This window comes from Monodon monoceros, unplaced genomic scaffold (assembly GCF_005190385.1).
Source record: "Monodon monoceros isolate NGI ecotype Baffin Bay Population unplaced genomic scaffold, NGI_Narwhal_1 Super_Scaffold_15, whole genome shotgun sequence".
Classification (NCBI taxonomy): Eukaryota; Metazoa; Chordata; class Mammalia; order Artiodactyla; family Monodontidae; genus Monodon; species Monodon monoceros.
In genome coordinates, this window is record NW_021703771.1 from 30,409,486 (window position 1) to 30,434,506 (window position 25,021).

Below are 25,021 nucleotides of genomic sequence, written 5' to 3' on the forward strand. Positions count from 1 at the left end.
TTCAAAACAGCCCTGCCTTTTCATTCCACAAAATATTTTCTGTCTACTTTCTTAGCAGCAGAACTAAATCGATTTACTATTTGACAAAACAATGTTTGTTTGCTTTGTTTTCTCCACTGTCCCTGATTTCTAATTATTTAAGGTGCTGGGGCAGAGAAAATAAAATAAAATAAAATCCACATATAATTCAGAAGTCTTAAACCTTTCCCTCTGGCAAATTTTTAAGGCATCTGCTGAACAGCTGGAAAAGCATTTCATTTAATAGTTTACCTCTTGTTCTTGATTATGCCCATATTTTACTACTGTTATTATCCAGTAGTAAAATAGATAAATATATCAGAAGAAAACTGGAAAAACTGAAAACTTTCAAGTTGAAGAATTAGTATATCAACGTAAAAAATAATCTTAACAGATAAAAAGTAAGATTCTTTCTCCAACCAACTCTGACAACTTTGTACATACCAAAAGAAATACTGGCCAGGTCATAAGGCTTATAATTAATAAGGCATCTTTACATGGAAGTGTGAAAAATTAACTTTATTCTTGCATAAATATCATGATATTTTATTGTTCAAAGTGCTCCTTTCAAAATAAGTTAAAATATTTCCATATTACTCTCTTATTAAACATCTAGTTATTGACTAAAGCACAATATCACTGATTAACATAAGACAAAAAAAATATGAGCCACTCACATATTCTTGAAGGAAAGTGCTTACAATATTTTGTGAAAACATTTGTTTACATCACTGATTTAATGATTTAATGGACATTTCCATATTTTTCTTTAAAATCCACAAATGTCTTAAGATATTCCCACCATTATAAAAACTAAACAAAACCAACCCCAAAACAAAACCCTACAAAAGCACATTAATTTTATTATAAGACATATATGAAGTCACTGAGTAAAGCTCTTTTTTATAAACACTTTTGGAAAGCTCACATTGAGTTCTAGCACAGCTCTATTATCAATCTGTGAACAGAAGGACACATCAAGTAAGGAAAGATCTTTACAAGATTCCAGGAGTTTTCTTAAAGATGCTGGACTTACCATTCTTGTTCCTGTTTAAAAAAAAACCAAACAAAATATTATATAACATTTATATAATATCCTGAAAAAGCCCCTTTTTATTATTTAAAATAGACTTTTACAAATTAAAAACATTTCTTAAAACAAGACTTCATACTGAAATAGTCCTGTTAAAAAAAAATAAAATTTCCCAGCCAAATTGGTATCTGGGACCTGAATTTTTTCAATCTCTACCCACTCTATCTTCATTCCTACCTCCTACCCTTTCCAATCAGCTCCTCCAGACTTTCCTATTTCTGTTCACCCCAGTTCAAAACTGTTTACACATCTCATTTTCCTGAACCCATGGGTCAAATCAGACAGCAATACTTAATGATTCAACCTCTAATTCCACGCAGTGCAATTACTGAGCGACTACCCTGTAGAAACTTCTGTTTCAGGCACTGGAGATACAAAGATGAGTAAGACACGTGTCTGCCTTAAGGAACTCATTGACTAGAGTTGAAAGCAAATAACTACAACACAATTTGATAAGTTCTACAGTAAGCGGTAGGTATAAAATGTCATTACTGGAAGACAAATGATGGATGATGAGTACTATTTAGCCCATGTTAAATCTGAAGTGATTATGAGATATTTGGATGGGTTATAAATCATATAAATTATGTAAAGCACCTGATGCACGGCAGGCACTCAATAAGTACCAAATATCACTAGGCTCTAAGATGTCATCTGTTGTAACTATAGCTTTTCTAAGGAGAAAAAAAAATGATCACAATCGTATTACATATATATACCTGGGATGGGGATTAAATGTTCTGAAACACTAGTCTATGCCTTTTTCTCTGAGAAATCCTTTCTTCGCCCCTCCCTGCCATGAGAAGGGAGAAGTAACTATACTTCTACCAGAAGCTGTAACTATACTGCTACCCTGGCTGCGACTGGCCCCATGATAAACCAATGCAGATTCTCCTGGGAATTTAGAATTGGGATTCAGTGAAGCCTCCAGTGCCCATTTGATCTCTTGAACTAAAGACATGGAAAACTGGGTCAGGGCTGCTATATTTAGCCATGTGTACCCAGAGGAACAGAGATGGCCAGCATGACAAGAAAAGCACAAAGCAAAACCAAAGGGAGAAGCAGACACAAACGTCTCTGTAAGTGTACAGCGGCAGAGGGTGTGGCTTAGGGACAGGGGCCTGAGTATGCAGGATAGGAGAAGGAACGAAAAAGAGAAAAAAGCTTCCTCGCCTTTTGATGGTTTTCCAGTCTCTCCTGAGGTCTGACCATACCGAGTTTCTACCCATGGGATCTGAGATGGACACCTGTATCTTCATAATAATCGCCTTTTTCGTATGCTTAAGTTATCTTGAGGGGGTTTCTGTTATATAAGATCAGAGAACCTCACCTAAGCCATTTAGCTCTGTGGAGATTTTCACCTAGGGCTGTGACTTTTTTCTATTTGCCAGTCTTGGTCATTAGAATCTGAGTTTCCTGATAAATTAGGAGTTCCTAAAGCCTAAGAGAATGCCAGGGAAGGAAGTCAGAGATTGAACATTTAACTGGGCTAGGGTCACCTGTCCTATGTTTCCAGGGTACTTTGTGCTGTTGTTTTGTTATCCACTTAGGACACAATTCTGTTTTCAGTCAGCTTGCTCCTTCAGGGCACTGAATATCTCCAGTGTTTAAAATAATGCCAAACACAGTATATGCTCAATAAGTGTGTAATGAATGAAAAAATTAAGGAATGGTGGTTAACTGTCCAATGCCATCACCCTGGTATAGACCCTCATGAGATGGATTATTGAAGCTGATCTCTTAGATTTTGATTTCTTCCTTCTCCAATTCACCTACTACTCATTTCCAGATAAGTATTCCTACAACACAGCTCTAAATAATATCACTCATATCCCTAATTAAAACCCAGTAAAACCTCTTCCTTGTTTAATTTTGCGCATACTTCTCATCCTGGTGCTCAAAACTCTCCAGGATACCCTCCATTATACCAACATTCTAGATCAAATTAGACTGCCTATTCTCTAAAGATATTCTGTACTTTTAACACCTTTGCTTTCGTTTCATGCTGTTCATTCTGCCTAAAATGCCCTTCTCCCCCAATTTCCTGCTCACTTTTTAAGGATACCTTTCAAATATCTATTAGCCTTTTAAATTAGGCTTTTCCTTATTTCTCTGATCATATATATACTCTCTTTTCTTTGAGCCCCATCAAAGTGGACTTGCTTCTGGCTTGCATTACAGTTATTTATATGCTAGTTTTATTCCTTCTTGCTAGGTTTTCAACTCCTGAAGACAGGCACTGTGTCTTATTCGGCTTTGTACTGATCGATAAGTACGTTTAGTATGACGAAGATTTGCCACTTAACATTCATATGTGCTAATCACAAAATGACACATAAAATAATGAATATCAGCATGGTTTAACTAAGAATCCTTTTTTTAAAAAAAAAATAAGGATTCTAACACTAAACGATGAAAGGAGACCAAAAAACAACAATAAAAGTAAAGAAAATATAGCACAGTGGTTAGAAGCATAGACTCTGGTTCAAGTCCAGATTCCTTACTAGTTATGAGCCCTGGGCAAATCCCTTAACCTATTTCCACCCGTTTCCTCCTCTGTGGCTAATAATAATATCTACCTCATAAGGTTGTTGTGATGACTAAATCAGTTAATATATGCTCAGAACAGTATAAAGCACATAGTCATGTTGTTGTTAACAATATTAATTATTGACTACTAGTGATATTACTTTTCATTGTGCTCTTTATATTTGAAATAAGATGTTCCAATATATTCGCATGACAGTCATCTTGCATCGGTAATTAGATTTGACATAATAAATAATGATACTGCCTTGCTCTTACGCTCATGAAAGTCACAAATGTCTTCAAAAAGAAGTCTTTATACTTCGTACCTGCTTTTCTTTTATGTCTCTGTCAAGTAATTCATACATTTACAGACCAAACTTAGGCCACCCGACAACTGAACCCACTGCTCATCACAACTGTGCTTTTGTTTTGGGATCAGTGTTACCGACTACTTTGGTAGCACATCTTTCAGATACTGGCTACTCTCCATCTCAAGTGTATGTTTTTTGGGTTTATTTGAGGGCTTTTTGGAGGGAGAATTGTAAACTAGATTTTAAACAACAATGGCACCATCCTCTGAAGTGAAGCCTGACGCAATTAGTGATCATTTTAAAAGGCCCTTGACTGCCTTTCCTCATTGTCCCTGTGAATTCATGACTTTTTCTTGAATGTTTCAAAATAATTACCTTATTAAAAAAAGTCTAGGCTAATTCAAGGGGGAAGGTAGATAGGCAGGCAAAGAAACAAGCAAGGTAAGTGGTGTGGTGTTTTGAAAAGACAGTACTGACCGTGGAGACAAAACCCTTGTACGTGAACCCTTGCTCTGCCACATATTAAGTGCTGGCTCCAGTATCCTCATCTATGAAAAGACAATGATACCAGCTTCCTGAGCGATGAAGATTAAGGAGCATATAACACAGATGAAGTATCTAGCCTAAAGTGTACATATAATAGGCAAGAATTTCTCCCTAAGGTTTTGTTTTCAGTCAACTGTTTTTATTGATTTTTAAAATTTTATTTATTTTTATTGAAGTACAGCTGACTTACAATATTGTGTTAGTTTCAAGTGTACAGCACAGTGATTCAGTAATTTTTGCAGATTATATTCTATTATAGGTTATTATAAGATACTTGATATAATTCCAGCGTATATATCCTTGTTGCTTATCTATTTTATATATAGTAGTTTGTATCTGTTAATCCCATATGCCTAATTTCCCCTTCCTAAATTTTTAAGCAAGAATTTCTGCCTACAAGGAACTTGAATAAGTAGCATGCAACTATATAAGCAACATCTACAAATGTACCCATAAGCCTGGACTGTGGAGAGATTTTAACTGAAACTACAAACATAAGTGTTGAAAATCTTCAGGTTTCCCTTTGGTTGAATGTTGAATAAACAGTAAAGGATATAATTAGCACTTCAAGGACTAATCTGTTAGTATTAATAGATTACTAGCAACACAGTGCAAGTGCTATCTGGGTTCACCACTGTGTGGGCAATTATAACCGTGGCATTGCTAGCACTTCTGGCCAGTGTCAGAAGTAACAAAATATCACAGGGTTTCTGGCTGTAAATTGCAAAAAAGACACAAGGAATCCCAGCACTGGGAAGGATTTTCAATAGCTCTGCCTTAGGGTAGAACTATTCCTAAAAACTAGAATCATCAGGGATGGAAATTTCACAAGATTCCTTAATCAAGAATTTAACATCAAGAAGCCATATGTGTGTGTGTGTGTCCTGAATTCATTAAACAAACGGATTAACTTCTTATCTGTCAATAATAATAGAGAACACAGCTCACACAAATTCTCACTCTTCTTACTAGACCAAGAATTATGGTTATTTAGAACTTTCTGGTAGGTTCAACTATAAAATTCTGTTACTGCCCTCACTCTTTTACTTAAGTACAGTTATAATTATCAGGACAACATTTTTATTGTATCCAAGAATTTTTTTTCTCCCTATAAAAAGTCTGAGGTTAGTTTTTATGTCAAGGCTTTAAAAGAAATTTATAGATTGTATCCTTACCTAATATGTCCAGTTGGCGTAATCTGGTACAATTACATGCTAGTTCTTCAATGTCTGTGTCACACACAGACCTGTTAGCTGTTAGAAAGAGTTTCTGCAAGTTTGGAAGCTGCCGTGCCAGTTTGGCAAAGCAGCCGGTGCTGCTCTGCAGAGTAGGGCACCATCCGAGGTCAAGTTCCTCCAGAAGTGGACACCCAGAAGCCAGCTCTGCTATCCCGTTCTCAGTAATGTTCTTACATCTCCACAGATCCAGAGTCCGGAGTTTTTTACACTTGGCTCCTATCATGCTAGCTATCACGTCATAGTCTTCAATCTGGAAATCAAATAATTTCAATCTTTCCCACATTATGCTCAGAAACACAAACTGTTTTGAGCATGTTAAAGCATTCTTAATCATCTCCTGTTGTTTGCTTCTGTGCAAACATACCCACATTGCCATTAACACAGATGTGCCCACTCATCTCACAGACCTGCCACCGTTTCGTAAAACAGCGAGAGTAATCACTTACTTAAAAATCCATTTAACAGAATTCCAGACAGAGGACATTAATGAATTAAATCCCAAAGCAGTCTGAAATCCTCAGTCCCTCTTAAAGAACTTGAGGATTATGTATTGTCCTTGTATGCCTCCCATTTTGACAGTGCTGTTGCTACTTTGATATATGTAAGATCTCCCTGATAAAGGGATGCACTTAGCTAGGCTCTAAAACAGTAAGTGAATATGCTGATGGTACTAATAAGGGTACTAGTTTTGGGTTAAATGAGGCATTTGGGGACTGAAAATGCAACCTGAAAAATAATTTAGATTGTGATAAGTTAGCTGCTGTCAGTTATTGGAGGTGTCCAATGATTTACCTCATGATCGTGGGATAAGCTTCTACTATTCAAGAATTAAACATTTCAGTTCATGGGCTTCGAATGTTTTAATAATGTTTCTTTAAACAGATTCTTTTAGGAGTTTCATTTGATTTTGTTATAATCAGGTATCAGCATTATCATCAGAAGTCAAAAGGAAACAAAACAGCAAACATTCCCCATGATTACTTCCTTTTGTCCATTTGTTTATTCATATTTTCATCTACGATGTGCCAGCATCACTCCAGATGCTAGGAGCAACAGTGAATAAAAAAAAAAAAGACTGTGTTCACATTTCTTGGAAAGACATACAGACAAATAAATGAGCAAAATAAATTCAGAGAGTGATAAGTAAAACAATAAAACAGGGTGACATGAGAGTGATCAGAGTGGCAGAGGTTGAGGGAGGGAGTGGTGGCTGCCGGGATCTCCGGGAATGAGCGTGGCTCACTCAAGGAACAGAAATACGATGGGTACACGCCCAAGGGGAGTGAGAGAGAGGGCAGGCTGTGAAGCCAGAGAGCTACGCAGGGGCCAGGCCATCAGGCCGTGAAGGACTTTGAATTTTTATTTTAACTATAAGGAGATCGATGGAGGGTTTGAAACAAATATGATTCACATTAAAACAAAAACCCCTCCGGGCTCTGGAGGATGGTCTAAGGTGGGTATGAATGGAGGAGGAAGCCCAGTGAAGAGGCCTGCACTAGCGCAGAGGAGAGATGCTGGGTCTTGGATCAAGGTGAAGCAGTGGCATTGAAGAAGTGGACAGGTTGGGGGCTATATTTTGAGTCAGAACCAAAGAGCTGATAGATTAGAAACAGTGGTGATGATTTCTAAGGTTCTTCAGGAACAATCATGCAGAAGACCACGAGAAATCGATTTGGGTAAATACAACTATCTTCTTAAGTGAGTGGACCCAAACAACACAAAACTGTAGCTTTGATCCTTAGTGCAGCCAATTAGCTCCTTTGGGAAGAAGCAAATTAAAAACTTTCCAAAACCCATGATTCTGATTGCTATTATTTTGATAGTCAAAAATAAAATATCAAATGAATCATCCTGCCTTTTGGTCAGCTGACAGGAAAGAAACTGAAATAAATATGGTATTAAAGTATCAACCAAGAGCTGTCCGTGTTACTGTCCTGGTGAACCCAGACCTGCTGTGAAGAACAGTACTTCTGTGACAAGTATGAAATGTTTCAATCATCACGTTAGTAGCAGTATCAGCAATATTAGCAGTATTTCTGAACTTCGGATGTCAAGTCCTTAAAACTTCATTTCCTGGCAAATAAATATCAATTGTAACAATACTGGTAACTACATACTTTAATTTAAAAATGGCCTGTTTATCTGAAGTAGCATTTCCCGTACCATATTACATAATAATAGATGTAACGTGAAAAAATGGGTTCATTAGTCAGGTAAAGTTGGAAAACACTGGCTTAAGCAAAGGCAAACTGTTTCTTTATTGTAGGACATACCATTGAAAACTCCAGGGGGAGGATATAGGAGCATCGTTTCCTAATTTAGACCCAGAATTCCTATTCCCCCTTCTTTCCCCCTACAATACACAACTTTTTAACTTGAATATCTTTTAGGACTAATGTTCCACAGGTCAACTTAGGAAAATGCTGACTTCAACTACACCTAATTCCAACTATAAACATACATAATTCCAACTCGAAAGTGTCTGTGATTAGAGGCCTGCTTTTCTAGAGAATGCTGCTCTAGGTTATGGGGAGGTAATTAACAGGCAGAATAAGATACCTCTGGCCAAAGTCAAAGCAGGGTCCTTACCAATCTAAAGAAGGCAGGCTAACAATAAGCAAAGTCCAAGTGACAGTAACTGGTTGGTATGTTGTCACAGAAAGTGCCATGGAGTGTCACTGAGCCCATCTAGAAGAGCCACTAGAAGGACCCAACAGAAGCCCATGAAATGCCTTACTAACGTAAAAAGTTGACCAGAAGGGAAACCTAATGCTGTTATGGGCTCTCAGATTGTTTCCAGAGACCGGGATGGGCCTGAGCCCATACATGGGGTTTAATAAGGCCTAAACACTTCTCTGATCTTGCAACCATCCTGCTTATTCAGGTCTTCCTAATAAGTGGATGCAAAACTGGAATGGTTTAGGATCTCCTGAATCTGCTTTGGGTATGGGGGGGCAGGTAAGAAAATAAAGAGGAATGGATCGCTCCACAGTCAGTTATATTGGGAGATGCATTTCCTGTGAGTGTGCATGCATGCACACACGCACACAGGCTCACCCGTATGCACACACGCGCACACAGAGTTCTACTGTCCCTTGAGTGTCAGTCTTATTTATTAACCATGTAATTTAGTTGAAAAACATTTAATTCATCCCATGAACTCTTCCAATGACATATAAATTATAATTTTATATCTGAAAGGACTTTCAAGATTATTTATTCCAACAGTCCCTAGGTTTTTGGATTTCACAGACCAGTAACGTTTTTAAGAAATTAGCTCCAACATAGGTTGGTGTCCATCTTTTCATCTTACTCAGTAAGGACAGTAAAACAAACAAAATAAACCTATCTACTATCATCAGCATTTCCAGAAAATAATCTCTGAACTCAAAAACTAAAATTAGCTTTGTGAAAAACTTACCAGACTACTGGCATTTGGGTATGATTGATATATTATTTTGTAAAGAAGCCCAGAGAGCAAATAGCTTGTCTGAGATAACATCTGGCTTAAGGCAGAACCACACTCTTTGCACCACACTATACTCCTTTCCTTGTTCTCACAGATAAATAATGTCAATGCTTCAAAGACAAATTCTCCCATTTAAGAAAAATGTTCTAAAGCGGGTTGCACATAGTTATCCATAAATCTGAAAAGCTGTGGGTGGGTGTGGGGAGGGTCAGGATAAAAGTCACCCATGGGAAGAAAAAGGGAAGCAGCAATTGAGAATAAAGAATTTTCCAATACTTACCATGACACAACTACCCAAACTGAGGTGCTGAAGCTCTGAACAGAAGTTCAAAACGCTGAGCAGGGCTGTTTGCTGCCATCAGGAACCACATCAGAGGCAAATAAGGAAAGGACAAGAAAGTGAAACAAAGAGAAGAGGTCAATTAGACATTAAAGGCTGTCACTGCTTTTCCTGAAATAGAGCTCAAAACCTCGGTTACAAACACCACAAATGCCATTTAATGAGTCCCCAGGTGTTCACACCATTGATTGGCTTGGAGTCAAGGTAATCATTACTCGTCTCCACGTAGTAAGTCGTCACTCTGTATATGATTTTGCATGCCCTAAAGACACCTATATTCCCTATGACCTCTCAGTGCATTTTCCAAACGTAAGCAATTTGAAAGCCTGTTGAAGGCTGAACAAGACAAGCTAAACCATCCCTCCCGCCCTCCAAAAAAAAAAAAAAAAGCATCAAGGGTTGGTGACAACTGTAGAACAGCGGCAGCTCTGACATTCACTGATCAGCTGCAGGCTGATGGAACTGCCAATAGCCACCCCAAATCAGGATTGAGCCCGTGACTTTAATGTCAAAGAATTCTCTTTGTTGACAAGGATCCCAACAACCATCGAGCACCTGTCACTAGCACCATGCTGACTGAAACGTGCACTTTCTAGTCATGTTCCTGCCATTTCAGCCCATCCATCCTGTGCAGTGGAAACGGTCTCACCACTAAAGAAACCCAAAGGTGTCCGAGACTGCTACATAATCATGGTTCCTGAAATATCTCTGAACAGTCAAAATTTCACTTGATGACATGCCTGCCATGAAAAATTTAAAAACGAGCAATGCAAAGCATTCAGATTTTTAGTTTTTTCTTTTATAAATTAAAAAAAATACTACACAAACATGTGGCAAACTTTCTAAACATCTGAACTAAATAAATCATATCTAACAAAATTAAGATGATATTATACAGCCTCTGTTTAATCTATTCCAAGTGTTCAGAAGTGAAAAAGTTATCAGTTGGGGAGGGATTGAAGAATGTGCCAATGACAACACAAAACATTTATTCAGATTCTTATTGAGAAAATAAAGTAACAAAGTACTTCATTTAAAATAAACTTAGGGCAAAAATAAAATAATAGTAGTTATAATAGGCCCTAGATTGGTACCAAACTTAAGACTAATTGTTTCACTGTTGTGCATTTTTTTAAATTTAAGCAAAAAAAAAAGTTTATATTGATTCTATGCTTAAGTTTCAACACAACTTATAACATTTATAAGACAATGCCATGTAGCTCTCAGAATGTTGACATCAGAAGAGGTATATGAAGATAAGTTTCAGGTTCTCCATAATACTTAGCTATTTTAACTTACTGATGGGAAAATGACATTAGGTTTGTTTTTATTAAAGTACCAGATCTTATCACAAAGTTGTTTTATAAGATTTTCCCAGAGCAAGATCCAGAACATAGTAGAGAATTTTTAGAGAGGGTTCCACATACTCTTGTGGATAAGAAATTTTAAATTAAAAAAATACATATACATATACCTCATTCATGATTCATGGAAATTTTTTGGTCATTTATTTTTAAATTCCTTACAATGAAGAACCTCAAATATGCGACAAGTACAAAAGTCCAAGACAATAAACACCCATGTAGTCACAACTCAGATTTATCAAATCTTAACATTTTGCCTTCTTTGCTTATCTACTCTATTTGTGTATCCCTCCATCCATTCACATACTTTCTCAGAAGTGACCTTTATCATGACTCAGGGTTTAAAAACATGCTTGAAAATTACATAACTTTACTATACATTATGATCACTTTTGAATTAATATTCTCATAATTATGTATCTAAAAAACACCTATGTAAGGGTAGATGCATTTCAAGTCGTAGAAGAGGAATTAATGGCCTATTATACTTATTCAGGCAAATATTTTACAATAACTTACACAGCCTGCATATTAAATTGAGAATTAAAAATTCATTTAGGGCTTCCCTGGTGGTGCAGTGGTTGGGAGTCCGCCTGCCAATGCAGGAGACACGGGTTCGAGCCCTGGTCCGGGAGGATCCCACATGCCACGGAGCGGCAGGGCCCGTGCACCACAACTACTGAGCCTGCACGCCACAACTGCTGAGCCTGCATGCCTGGAGCCCGTGCTCCGCAGCAAGAGAGGCCACCGCAATGAGAAGCCCATGCACTGCAACCAAGAGTAGCCACCGCTCACTGCAACTAAGGAAGGCCCGAGCGCAGCAACGAAGACCAAACGCAGCCAAAAAGAGAAAAACAAATACCGTATGCAGCCAAAAATAAAATTTAAAAAATAAACAAATTTATAAAAAAAAATTCATTTAGTAGTAGAATTATCATTTTTCATTCCTACCTTAAAAAAGGAACTAACATAGAACATAAGAGATTCATATTGAATAACACACATCTTTGCTAAATAAGAGATGTGAGATCAAATGCTGAGACCAAGCTATAAAGGGATAAGGATGACCTTGGAAGGGGTGCTGTGAGGAATATAACAAGGAGTCAAATAGAGATAAATAAAAGGGTTGACTGGTAGCACTGAGGTGAGAAAGCACAAGTTAACAGTTTCCTGACTTCCTCCAGCAGAGCTCAAGATAAGCCAGAGACGGTGGGAGTACCCAGGTATAGAGCACACATCTATAGATCAGCTTGCAATCTCTCCAAATCCAGCTAACCGATTTCCTCCTAGAATATCTTTAGTATCTTCTTTCTCTATGCTATTAGTATTCAGAATTAAAGTACTACTATTGATGCTAAAGCAAAAAGGAGAGAAACTACCTCTTCACTTCCAGACATAAAATGACCTGATTTTAGAGAGACCACAGTCTCAGTGATTTAAAGCAGTTGAGAAAATACTGCTCATGGGCCAAATTCAGCCCATTGGTTGTTTTTGTAAATAAAGTTTTATTGGAACATGGCACACCCATTCATTTATGTATTGTTTATAGCTGTTTTCACACTACAACAGCAGGGCTGAATAGTTATGACAGAGACCATATGGCCTGCAAGGCCCAAAATATTTGCTATCCAGCCCTTCGCAGAAAGAATTCACCCACCCCCAATTTAAGAAAACAATTCTACCTTAACGAGTACTTGCATCACTTTTACCCTTGTAGAACACACAAATAGATGGATTAAACCTATATTAAGCATACTACAAAAAAAGGTATTCAGAAATAAAAACTGAACAATTTTATGAACCTTTTACTTAAGATATCTTTTAGCTTCCCAAATTGACAAATTCTGCTGGTTAGACCTGTAAAATTCAATATAAGCACAAGAGTAGCTCTATAAAATTAAAACACAATTTAAATAGTTAGCAGCTTTAATAATGCAATGCAGCAGATTCATTTTCAAATGAGTTTGCAATTTTTAAACAAAGGCCAACCTTATTTAAATCACTGTGGAACCGGAGTCACTAAGAAGTGACTGGCTCCATGTTAATTTCTTTTACAAAATTTTCAAAACATACTTTAGGTGAAGCTGGCACCTGGTAGTAGGATTTATGTTCATAAAGAAAGAATCCTTTGGGGACTTCCCTGGTGGTCCAGTGATTAAAAATCCGTCTTGCAATACAGGGGATGCTGGTTTGATCCCTGGTTGGGGAACTAAGGTCCCACATGCTGCCGGGCAACTGAGCCCGTGAGCCACAACTAGAGAGCCTGCGTGCCACAACTACTGAGCCCGCACACCACAACTAGAGAGAAGCCCGCGCATCGAAATGAAGAGCCTGTGTGCTGTAACTAAGACCTGACACAGCCAAAGTATAAATAAATATTTTTTAGAAAAAGAAATAAAGAACCTTTTTATATTCAACCTAAAATTTACCTACTAACTCTGTTCAGCAGCCTCAAAATCCAATGGATAACTATTAAGTTATAGAGAATTATTATTGCCTCTACTTGTTACAAGGAAATTTATTAAGAGGTAAAAGAAGGCAGGAATTCAAATTTTCATTGGCAGCTTTTTAAGAGATGCTACCCATAAAGTTCAAAATCTCCTATGCTCCACACTACTAAAGTGCTAAGCAAAAATACTTAATAAAGTGATAACTGATACTTTTATACTCACATAAATGGTTTAGATATTCCAGATTTGTAACTTAGTAGAGTTATAATTATGCATACCATATACATTTTATAATGAGACCTTACATAAACCACATATGCAATACTGTGTTCATATTTTATATTAATACAGGTTTATAATTATTATAACTAATTAATAATTTTTGCAATTAAAAATTCTTGCAGTTAAAAATTAACTGTTGCTTATCTTTAATAAAGAATACAACCCTTACTTGTAACACTCAGTATAGGAAGATAGGATCCCAAGTCTGTATTTCTCTAAGTCCTGATTCCTAAGGACTTCCCTGGCAGTCCAGTGGTTAAGACTCCGGGCTCCCGGGACTTCCCTGGTGGCTGAGTGGTTAAGAATCCGCTTGCCAATGCAGGGGACACCGGTTCGAGCCCTGGTCTGGGAAGATCCCACATGGGGCAGAGCAACTACGCCCATGCGCCACAAATACTGAAGCCCTCACCCCTAGAGCCCGTGCTCCACAACGAAAGAAGCCACTGCAATAAGCCCGCACACGGCAACAAAGAGCAGACCCCTCTCCCCGCAACTAGAGAAAGCCCGCACGCAGCAACGAAGACCCAACACAGCCCAAAATAAGTAAATAAATAAATAAATAAATTTATTAAAAAAGACTCCGTGCTCCCAATGCAGGGGGCACAGGTTCCATCCCTGGTCGGGGAACTAGGATCCCGTATGTTGCATGGCACGGCAGAAAACAAACAAACAAATAAATAAACAAACCATGATTCCTAGAAAGCATCTTAAAGAAATAGATGTTTATATATCACAGACATGCACCAGCTAAAACAGAGAGACTAGTGACATCACCTGATCACAAGTATACTTTCACCGATGATGTATTTCAAACATATCACAGCAATAACTACAAGTAATGAGATAGGATTTTATAAAAGTATGCTCATTAAATGAAAATTTATAAATTTACATAAGAAATACCACCAAAGAAATCCTAAGAACACAATCACTCAATTATTGTAATTAAAGATCCATCTACATATATGTATGAATTTCTCTTTCTCTAATTTAATTTTTTTTTGCCCCAGTGTTCCAATCTCTAAATTTGGGGAAGGGAAATATAGAGTAAAAGTTGAAGTATTTCAAGACCTATTTAAAGTACTTGAAACTAACTATATTTAGAATATTTCAATTCAATTACTTTATAGATATTTGCTATAAACCAAATTGTCCTTTTATACAGTTTAAATATATAATACGGTATAGTTTATATACTGATACATAATCACAACTTGAAAATAATATTGTCTTTTATAGGTTAAACCTGAAGATCAGCATTGTGGTAGAAAAGTAAGACTTCTGATTGTTCTCTAAAAAGAGAATGTTCAAGATCATAAATGACATAAATTAATAAACTCTTATACATGCCTTTGAGGAAAAAAAAAGGAAAGTTCTCTAAACCTAACTGTAGACCCACCCTAGACCACAGTCTCAGAAATTTTAGCATAAGGTTCAAATAATGTGTTAAATTCCAAAAAGCCATATGTGTGAAAGAACAAAACCTAAGACTAAATCACACACATTTGCCTTGCCCTGCAGTCTCCTTTCAGAGCCTATTTTTACCACTGTAGTGGATCTCTCCTATAATAATACAGTTGAATACATCTTTGCTCACAGATGACTAAACTGATCAATTTCCATATCAACCCATGATGGATGATGGCAGAGATGTGCAGTCAAAAAGTCATGGCAGTTTGCACACCGGCTGGACTTGACTGTAACCTTATTACCTATATAAAAGAAAGAATATTTTGATCAGAGGGGTAAGGGTTGGACCACCAAGGGAGCATAGGAATCTGAAGCACACATTGGTTGATTGACACTGTTCATCTAAACGATGCTCAGCTGAAGAGGGTGCACTGGTCCAAAGACTTTATCTATTTTCTTCCAAAAGCATGTCTTTCCTTCCTGTTAAGAGGATGGTATCAATCTGTCTTGTGTTGATGCCTTTAAGCATTTAAGTCACATAACTAATGCTCACTGTTCTCATTCTGAACTCACCAGACAGGTCTTATAACTGTAATCTGGTTTCCCCTGTGACATGCCAACAGTGAGAGAATGTGTTAATCAGCTATCTCTAATGAATGTGTCCTTACCAGGTAGACTTCTTATACCCGGTATACTGGTTACTGTCATGAATGTGGATGATAATGAATCTGACCCCCAAGAAGCTTCTCAACTGTGACTGAATCATAGCCCATCATGCAAGTCACACACACTCAATCCCACCAAAAAGCCTGGCACTTCCCACTGGCACTTCTATAAAGCAATCCAGGATAGAAAAGAAGTATAGACATATTCTTGCCTGGAGACATAAAGACTTTTAAAAGTTTGTTAGTTTTAGAATATAATATAGTAAAAGTTATTAAAATCTTAATTCTTGATTCTGTTTAAGAACAAAGTAATTATTAATATCTTTGTTTTATATGTTGTCTAGCTAAACAAATCTGTCTGAAATGGACTGCCTTTTAGGTGACAGCTAATGACAGCCTGCATTAGTCAATTTAGGTGACCAAAGTAGGTTCTTCCTGCTTCAATTGTTCGATCTTAGTTAATAATCAGCAGCGGCTCTGGTGAGAGGCCACTCCTTTCCTTAAGTCTGTTAAATGCACTTGCTTTACTAAAAGAAAGACCATCCCTGCTTCTACTTACCAATATACAGGAATGTGTTCTCTAAATCAAATAAGAACGCAGTCAGGAGAACACCATTATCTATGTGTCAGAAAGCAAATTCGTGGCACTAAATCAAATCATTTATGTATCGTTTGTAGGAAAGCTCAGGTGGTTTCATTAACAGACAGGGTGGTATGCATTTTTACTTATATGTTCACTCTGCTGAATAAACTGGCACAGAAAAAAGAAACTAGGAGGAGAGTGTTGATATCCAACAGAAGTAAAGATCAGCTACTTTTGTTTGTCTTCTAGTTCATGCAGATGAAGGCAGTGGGGTCCATGAAACTGTCATCCCTGCCTAGCAGGCCAAGTAAACAGTTGCTGAACCACATTTATGGATTACTGTCATATACTAGTCCCCTACAATACCTATAATCAGTTTTTGCACTACTTCAGATTCTTTCAATTTATGCTCTATCATTCTTGAAGTGAGGCAATCAAAATTGGATGCAGGTGTTCCATTTATAACTCCAACTTTTAAAAAAACACTCTTGGTTTTCTTGTCTGCTGCTAAGCAACAGAATGACATTCTTACTGAGCTTCCTATCATGCCCCATCTCACCCCCAACTTCAGATATTTTTTCCCAAACAAAGAAAAGGTAAATAGGCTCAAATTCCTAACACTAATCCAGATTGTTTTAGACAATGCAACGGACTTCTCTTGAAGTCACTTTTTATGCAATATGTTAAAAAGTTATCCTTATGCTATCCTTTTTAAGTTGTATTAGTTTGCTAGAACTGCCATGACAAAGTACCGTAGACTGGGTAGCTTAAACAACAGAAACTAATTTTTACAATTCTGGAGGCTAGAAGTCTGAGATCAAGGTGTCAGCAGGGTTAGTTTCTTCTAAGGCCTCTCCTCTTGGCTTGAAACTGGCCATCTCCTTCCAGTGTTTTCATATGGTCTTCCCTCTGTGTGTGTCTGTGTCCTAATCTCCTCTTCTTATAAGGACACCGCTCATATTGGATTAGGCCCCATCCTAATGACCTCATTTAACTTAATTACCTCTTTAAAGGCCCTATCTCCAAATACAGTCACATTATGCGGTACTGGGGGTTATGACTTCAACATATGAATTTTGGGGAGACACAATTCAGCCCATGGCACAAGTATTTACGAATAGGTTGCACGTATATGTCCCTTCAGGGGTAAAAGAGAATTATATCTTCTACTTATTTTCAAATGGTTCAGGAAAAAAATATGCATATAGTAGGAAAATCTACTTTTTATGCCACTTTTCGTAAGCCTAGAATTATTTCAAAATAAAAGCTTCTTCCTTTTAAGTATTTAAAAGTCTATTTAATGAGTTAAATTTCTATAACCCTCCTCTCATGAGAATACATCATCATGTATGGCTAAAGAAGTACTTGCAGTTAACGTTTATCATAAATAATAAGAATCTTGTGAATAGAGATGAAAAGGACTAAAGGTACTTAAAGTCTTTCCAATCATTATATACCTCACTCTACTATAATTACTTCTTCGTCACGAATGGCAGAAGAAACTAAGTACAACTAAAGTTCTCCTTCCTGTTTGTTTTAAGTTCCCATCTTTTGCCTAAAAGTCTTGCCTACACAATTCTAAAAGATCTACCAAATTCAGTAAAAAGAAAATTACTGCAATTAACCACTCATTTCACTAGTTATGCTGGGATCACGCAATAAACGGGTCTAAATCTCAGCTTGAGGGTCGTTTCTGTCTCTCCATCACCTAGTACTATCTTGTTTTTCACCAGGCATACATTTACTGCTCCGCAACTGCTGAAATCCAACAAATGTATACCCCTAACTCTGAAAAGAGGTTATTTAATGATTTTCTTTTTTTGGTTGATGTTATAAGAAGACATTTGCTATTTCTCTGATGAAGCGATTTTTCATCACAATCCTAAACATACCTAAAGAAAGAAAAAGATCTCACGAAATAAACTAACCAAACAAATAGAACTATATTTCACTATTTTTTAGAGCTAAAATTTCTGGACAAATACAGTTCAAATATTTTCTTACAAGTTTTCCAAGTTGTAGATCCACCCACCCCTCTGCTTAGTTGATGTGGTTATTCTGTAGAAAGACAAACTTATGCTTACTAACTTAGCAAATAAAGAAAAAATGAATTGACAAGCGAGAGTTATCACTCATTCATTCAACACAAGTTTACTGAATATCTACTAGACATATTCACTATAGTGAATACCAGACACTGTTCTACGTACTGGTTGTAAAAAGTAAACAGTCAAACATGGTCCCTCCCATTAGGGGGTTTATAAGTTAGGAATGAACATCCCTTTTACCAGAAACAGATCATAAGTGTGAAAGCAGTAATTCGGCCTAAACCTCTCTTAGCACATGATGGAAAAGATATTCCTATTTAGGAAGACCTAAAAGAATACTTCACAAAGTTGGGAATGACTGCATAGGACTATGCTGAGTAAACCTATACTATCATTTTCACATTTACTCAAGTCCATCTAATTTATAAAGTGTGTTGTTGTTTACATGTACGACCTAATTTGGGCTTCTCAATAGCCTATGTGATAGGGTAAGTTTTTTTTTTAACAGATAAATAAACTTTTAGCTTAGTATAAGTGACTTACCCGAGCACATAAATCTTTCAAGTGGGAAAGCCAAGAGAACGACTGAGTTTTTTCATTCTGTCCCATCTGCCACAGATTGGTCGCTTCACCCTCCTCCGACAGCCTCAAATGCTTCCCTCTGTCCCAGCCGATTTCCCCATCAGTGAGGGGGCTTCCCCGGATGCGGGAATCTCTCCCCTGCTTCAGCTGCCCACCCCTCCACCCCCCGGGGTGCAGGTCCGTCCCGCTTCCTCTCCTCCTCCTTCTCCCTTCTTTCTTTTGTCATACCCAGTTATACAGGGATCTTTACAGTCTTTCCCAGTGTCCAAGGTCTTCTGCTAGTGTGTAGCTGGTGTTCTGTGAGAACTGTTGCATCTGTAGATGTACTCCTGATGCATCCGTAGAGAGAGATGAACTCCACGTCCTCTTACTCCTCCATCACCTTGGAACTCTCTAGGACTGAGGTTTTTGACACTGATCTCTGATACAGACCAAATAACAAATATCTTCCCAGCTTTTAAATTATCAAATAATGTCTGAATCAACACCCAGACCTCACTGCTAAGCAGTTTTAACCATACCTAAAGTCTGAACAAGATCCTATTGCTGCTTCCTCTCACTGTAGGGTACTAGCTATGGTAGTAGCTAGTGGAGCTGGGGAGAAAAATCTTAACGAGCTAGGCCAGGTCATAAAAGGCTGGGCTCAAAAATTGGTGACAATGACACTTGGGGCTTATTTTAAGGTTGCTCTCACACAGTTGACTACCAAAGCAGCAATTAAGCAGTACAAATGAAATGCACTGGGATACAGCCTGTGTCTGACAAGGTTACACATGAGGCTCAGTGGTCAACGCAGCAGGCCTTGTTGGTAAAATGTCAGGAACAGAGAAGCCCAGTGCCCTGGGCCCACTGCCTGTTTCACCACTGGCTCAGGGAGGTGCCACATCAGCACACCAGGATCTACCTACCTGCATATAAGGCAATTCTGACCCTACTATAGTTTTGTTCTCCGCATTCTCATTCTTATTGAGTAACCAGACCTGCAATATGTCTGGCTCTACCTAACCACTTAAGAACACACTACCTGGACATCAACAATGCACCACTTTACATGCTAAAATATTTGGGGAAATTATATGTTCCAATGCTGCTCCCCACTATAGTGTAATATTGAGAGTTGGCCTATATATATATACCATGTGCTTGAGGTAGTTCATTAAGTACGGACTCTACAAACTATTACTTAAATTATACTAAATGTAATTTGAATAACTAACTGTTATTATGAATTCAGAACTAAGACTTCAAACTAAGTTTGTTCATAATAAAAATAAAAGGCAAAAGTCCATTTGTCTGTAGTAGATATTTTAGACTAGAAAATGTTTACAGAATATAACTTAATAGTTTGCATTTTACACTGGATCAAAATGTTGTGTATCTTATTTACAATGTTATATTTCCTTACCAATTATGGATTAGAAAAGGATTAAGCAGTAAAGAGAAAAGCTCTATTTTAGATAGACAGCCAAGCTATTAGAATAACTACTATTCTATGCTCTTATGTATCTTACAATTTTCACTGTAACTCTGAGGCCACCAAATCTGGGTTCAAATCCTGACTCTAACTTATTGCTCTGTGCCACTGGGAAACATTAATCTTTTGGGACCTTCATTTCATCATCTGTAAGATTTAAGAGTAACACCTACTCTCAATAGACTAGTGTAAAGGATTAAATAATATGCGGAATGTCTAGGACAGCAAACAACGTATTCAGTAAGTTTTCCCAAACTTTGGGACTAAAACCCAGGTCTCCAATATCCTCTAAAGCTATATTCACTATGCACACAGATTTGCTTCAATCTTATAAAATGGCATAAATACATTACATTTATTAAGGTAAATTATATATAGGCACATAAATATAACTCTACTACATCATAAATCTGACCTCTCTGAAGATTATACACTACAATAGAGTCAATATTTTGAAATACTAATTTTTTCTTATTTTATAATTATGTAGTGTTTAGAAAAACAAGGGTAAAAGTGGCACTGGATAATATGTATTCTTTAAAAACAAAAACCTCTCCCAGGAAGTTCAAATTCATATCTTCTTTTTCTCCTCATATATTTCCTTAGAGCCATCAGAGGCATCTGAAGTCAACTGCTATTCCTTCTTTCCAAGACAGTTTATAACATCTGAATGTACTGCCAGCGATTACGTGGAAGGTTTAGAGAGAAGCCAATCCCCTAAATCTTGTCTTCTCACTCTGTTTTCTCCCATCCACCAACATCATTGAGTGCAGGACTGAAGCACTGAACATATGGAAGGGAAAAGGGGGTGACATAATGCTTTGCCTAAGTGACAAGGGAGGTGCTTATGCTGTGGCTTCTGTTTGTTTTAAAAGAGACCAGCTGATTGTGTTGTCTTTTCCCTTTATTCCTCTGAGTTACTTGGTGCCCGTGGGGGAGTCTGATGCAGATCCCAAGAATGACAAGATAACAGAAGTGAATAAAGTATAGGCAGAGAGACCTGGGAAGCTGTAAAAGTAAACACTGCCTGGGTAGGGTTTTCTTAATTTTGAATTTTGCCATTTATATCACTAAGATGACACTATTTTTTATTTTATTGTAAGTCAACTGTAGATCAATGAAAATCAATTTTATAATTTTTTCTATGTACTAAATGTCAGAAAAATTGTGTAGGGTAAGTTTATAAATGATTTTATGGTATTTTAGCAGATAGACTAATAAAAACAAACTTTAACAGGTAGTAACATATGGTACAAACCAAATTTTACTTAATGCAGTCATACAGTGACTTCACATCTATGTTTAAGTAACTGAGGGAAGCTGAGCTGATGCTATTTAGACTTGGATGCATATGTATAGGTCTCCACTCGAGAAGAAATCTTCTCAATTCCTATAAATCACACTTTTAAAAAAATATGTAGTCATATTCTATCAGTTTCTTGTGGTAAATGGAAGAAAACTGTGGACTATGTAATGATTCCCTGACACTTAGATCATGTTAATTTATGACATTTCAAAAGCATCACATGGAATACATTTTTACAAATCATCACAGATGTAAGATGCCTAGCAAGTTGATATAATTTCTTGGTTTTTACCCGATTTTTCTTCCTGAAGGTTCACTTATTAATGAACTATGCTACATTTCTTCTTAAAGTTAAATTTAATCAGAATATTTTAAAATGAGGCATCATCTTGCTCAGAGGATATCAGACACACAGAGCAATATAAAACAGTAAATACACCAGTAAAAAGCAGGTGTGGCATAATTTCAGAATAGATAGGTCTACCCAAGAAAAGATAGCTGACAATTTTACACCCACATAAATGACGAGTCATTTCACCACAGACCAGTGAAAACATGGGCTAACACTATCTTTAAACTGGCATTCAGGGACAATAGTCCTCTCATTTTACAAAGAAAGAATCTTGGGATTTGAGAGACTATGTGAGTTAAGTTTGTCACTGGTAGGGCCAGAACTAGAATCAAAGTCTTCTTTCCAACAAAGCAGGTCACCAGTTAAACTCTAGGTAAAAATTTTGCCCCAAACCAGGAATACTATATTCAGACTTCCACAGATTAGTTTAAAAACTACGTCAAGCTAAAGATATCTACTCTGATCTACCAATAAAAAATGCTACACACCCAGATGGTTTTATAGATAAATTCTATCTAACAGATAATTCTCATTTGTTAAAGTTACTCCAGATCAAAGAAAAAGATGTCAATGTCACAAATCATTTTGCTAAAGTGTCATAATCTCAGCTCCAAACCTGATAAAATGGCATGAAAAGGAAAAACACAGCTCAATTTCATTGAAGAAAGCAGATGTAAAAACTATTGATAAGTCTTAACTCTTAAAGAATATTTACAATGAACCAGGTACTGTTGTAGACACTTTATATATATTAAATCAGTTAATCCTCATAACAACTCTTTGAAAGGCATACTATCATTATCTCCACTTTACTGAAGCACAAGGGGTCAAGAAACTTTCTCAAGGTAACATAATTCGTAAGTGATAAAGCTAGAATCCAAAATATTGGATTCTAAGTGATAAAGCTTGGCTCCAAAACATTAGGAAAATAACCCAGCTATGTATTAAGTTAAAACATGTAGGACAGGGCTTCCCTCGTGGCGCAGTGGTTTAGAGTCCGCCTGCCGCTGCAGGGGACATGGGTTCGTGCCCCGGTCCGGGAAGATCCCACATGCCGCGGAGTGGCTGGGCCCGTGAGCCATGGCCGCTGAGCCTGCGCGACCGGAGCCTGTGCTCCGCAACGGGAGAGGCCACAACAGTGGGAGGCCCGCGTTCCGCAAAAAAAAAAAAAACATGTAGGACAATTATACTGCAATAAAGATGTTAAAAAAAAAAATGTAGGAATTACTGCAGGAATGTAAGGATTGTTCAACATGTCATTATATTAATAAATAAAAGAAGAAAAAAGATCAGTGTGGTAATGGAGGCTTTAAAATTTTTAAATACAATATACATTTTTGATAAAAATATTCTTAATCAAATGAGAATGATAAAGACTACTTATCAGAAGGAAACATCAAACAATATATAAAATTAGTAAGCTACATGCGGAATTTCTATTTAGTTCACTAATGAAGTTCTAGTGCCTAGAGCAGTGCCCGGCGCGTAACAGGCATGCAAATATTTGTTACATAAATATTAAAAACAGAAAAAAAATTCCCTCTATATTAGAAATACAACTGGTATACCTATTGTGACTCTATTATTCTACATTATTTATGAAGTTCTACTTAATGTAGCAACACTTTAAATATTGGAACAGAGAGAAAAAATATATTAATTTCCAGATTGTATAACTGTATCATTAGAAAAACCAAAAGACGTAAGTTATTAGAACAGTTATAAGCATTCAGTAAGGTGAGCAGATACAAGATAAATATACAAAAGCCCAATTTTTCTTTATATTAACAATAACCAATTAAAATTAAATAAAATAGTATCTGAGACTAAAAAATAGAAGGGTTAAATTTAACCAGAAAGATATAAAACCTAAGTGAATAAAACTATAACATGTTCTTGGATGTAAAACAAGACCTATATGAACAGATAGGAAACCTTATTAAAGAGCAAAATGAAATATAATAAAGGCACTGCTAATAAAATCCTTGCTGAAAGATATATCTGAAAGAATAATACACAAGGATTTTTTTTAAGTTTAAAAAGAATAGAGGGGAGACTTTCCTAACACATAGTAAAACATACTACAAAACTGCCATAGTCTTACTACTGTTATTAGTAGCTAATATTTATTGAGAGTTTACTATGTGTTCAGCACCCTCTAAGTACATTAAATGTAATTAATTCTCACAATGACCCTATGAGATCTGTATTTTTATTATCTCCACTTTAGATATGAGGAAACAGAGAGATTGAATACTTGGCCAAGGCAACATTCAAGACAGGCAAGGGGTCACTAGAGTGGGGTACACCATTTTGGAAAAGTAATTTGGCTATCTTATGCATTCATTTAAATCTTTACTGAATGGCCAATCTTTACCAAGTATGATACTAGATACCAGGAACACGGCAATGAAAAAGACAGACAAGGGTCCTACCTTCATGAAACTTATATCCCGATGTGAGGAGACAGGTGATAGTAGGAAAACCAATAAGATAATCTCATAGTGATAAAGTTGCTAAAAAGAAAATACACTGTGGGTGATATGACAGAAGCAAACTAGAAGCGGGGGAGGGTTACCTTTTATCAATGTCTAAGAAGCCATCTCTGAAAAAAAAACATTTAAGTTGGACATTGAGTTGAGAAGAGGCCAGCCATGTAATGAGCTGGAAGGATATTCCAGACAGGCAGAGGAGAAAAAGCTGTGAGCTGGGACTGGATCAGAATGTTCAAGGAATAGAAAGAAGGCCAACATTGCTGGAGTAGAGGAAACAAGTATATGGTAGTAAGTGGATGTTTATCACAGGGGCTCAGGCACATACTGTGACCAGATATACCACTTACAGAACTCTATCCAATAGCAATAGTAACCGGTACATATAAAACTCTGTGCAAAATAATGTTATCGTTAGGTGGTTTGTAAAAGAAAAACAGCTGGAAAAACCTACATGTTGACCATTTGG

The 25,021-nt window shown here is 36.9% G+C and overlaps 1 protein-coding gene across 2 annotated transcripts in view; it reads right to left on the bottom strand.

Moving 5' to 3' along the window:
- Positions 1-522: 522 nt before the first annotated feature.
- The window catches only part of FBXL4 (F-box and leucine rich repeat protein 4), a 52,386-nt gene continuing 27,887 nt past the window's right edge, over positions 523-25,021 (bottom strand). Inside the window, exons 6-8 of one of the 2 annotated variants that reach the window (XM_029224332.1) lie at positions 9,485-9,556; positions 5,673-5,985; positions 523-1,065 (exon numbers count right to left, since the gene is read on the bottom strand). In XM_029224332.1, the coding sequence (XP_029080165.1) occupies positions 902-1,065; positions 5,673-5,985; positions 9,485-9,556 (549 nt within the window). In that variant the 3' untranslated portion in view covers positions 523-901. The remainder of the gene's footprint in view (positions 1,066-5,672; positions 5,986-9,484; positions 9,557-25,021) is intronic. The other variant, XM_029224333.1, reaches the window with a different exon arrangement.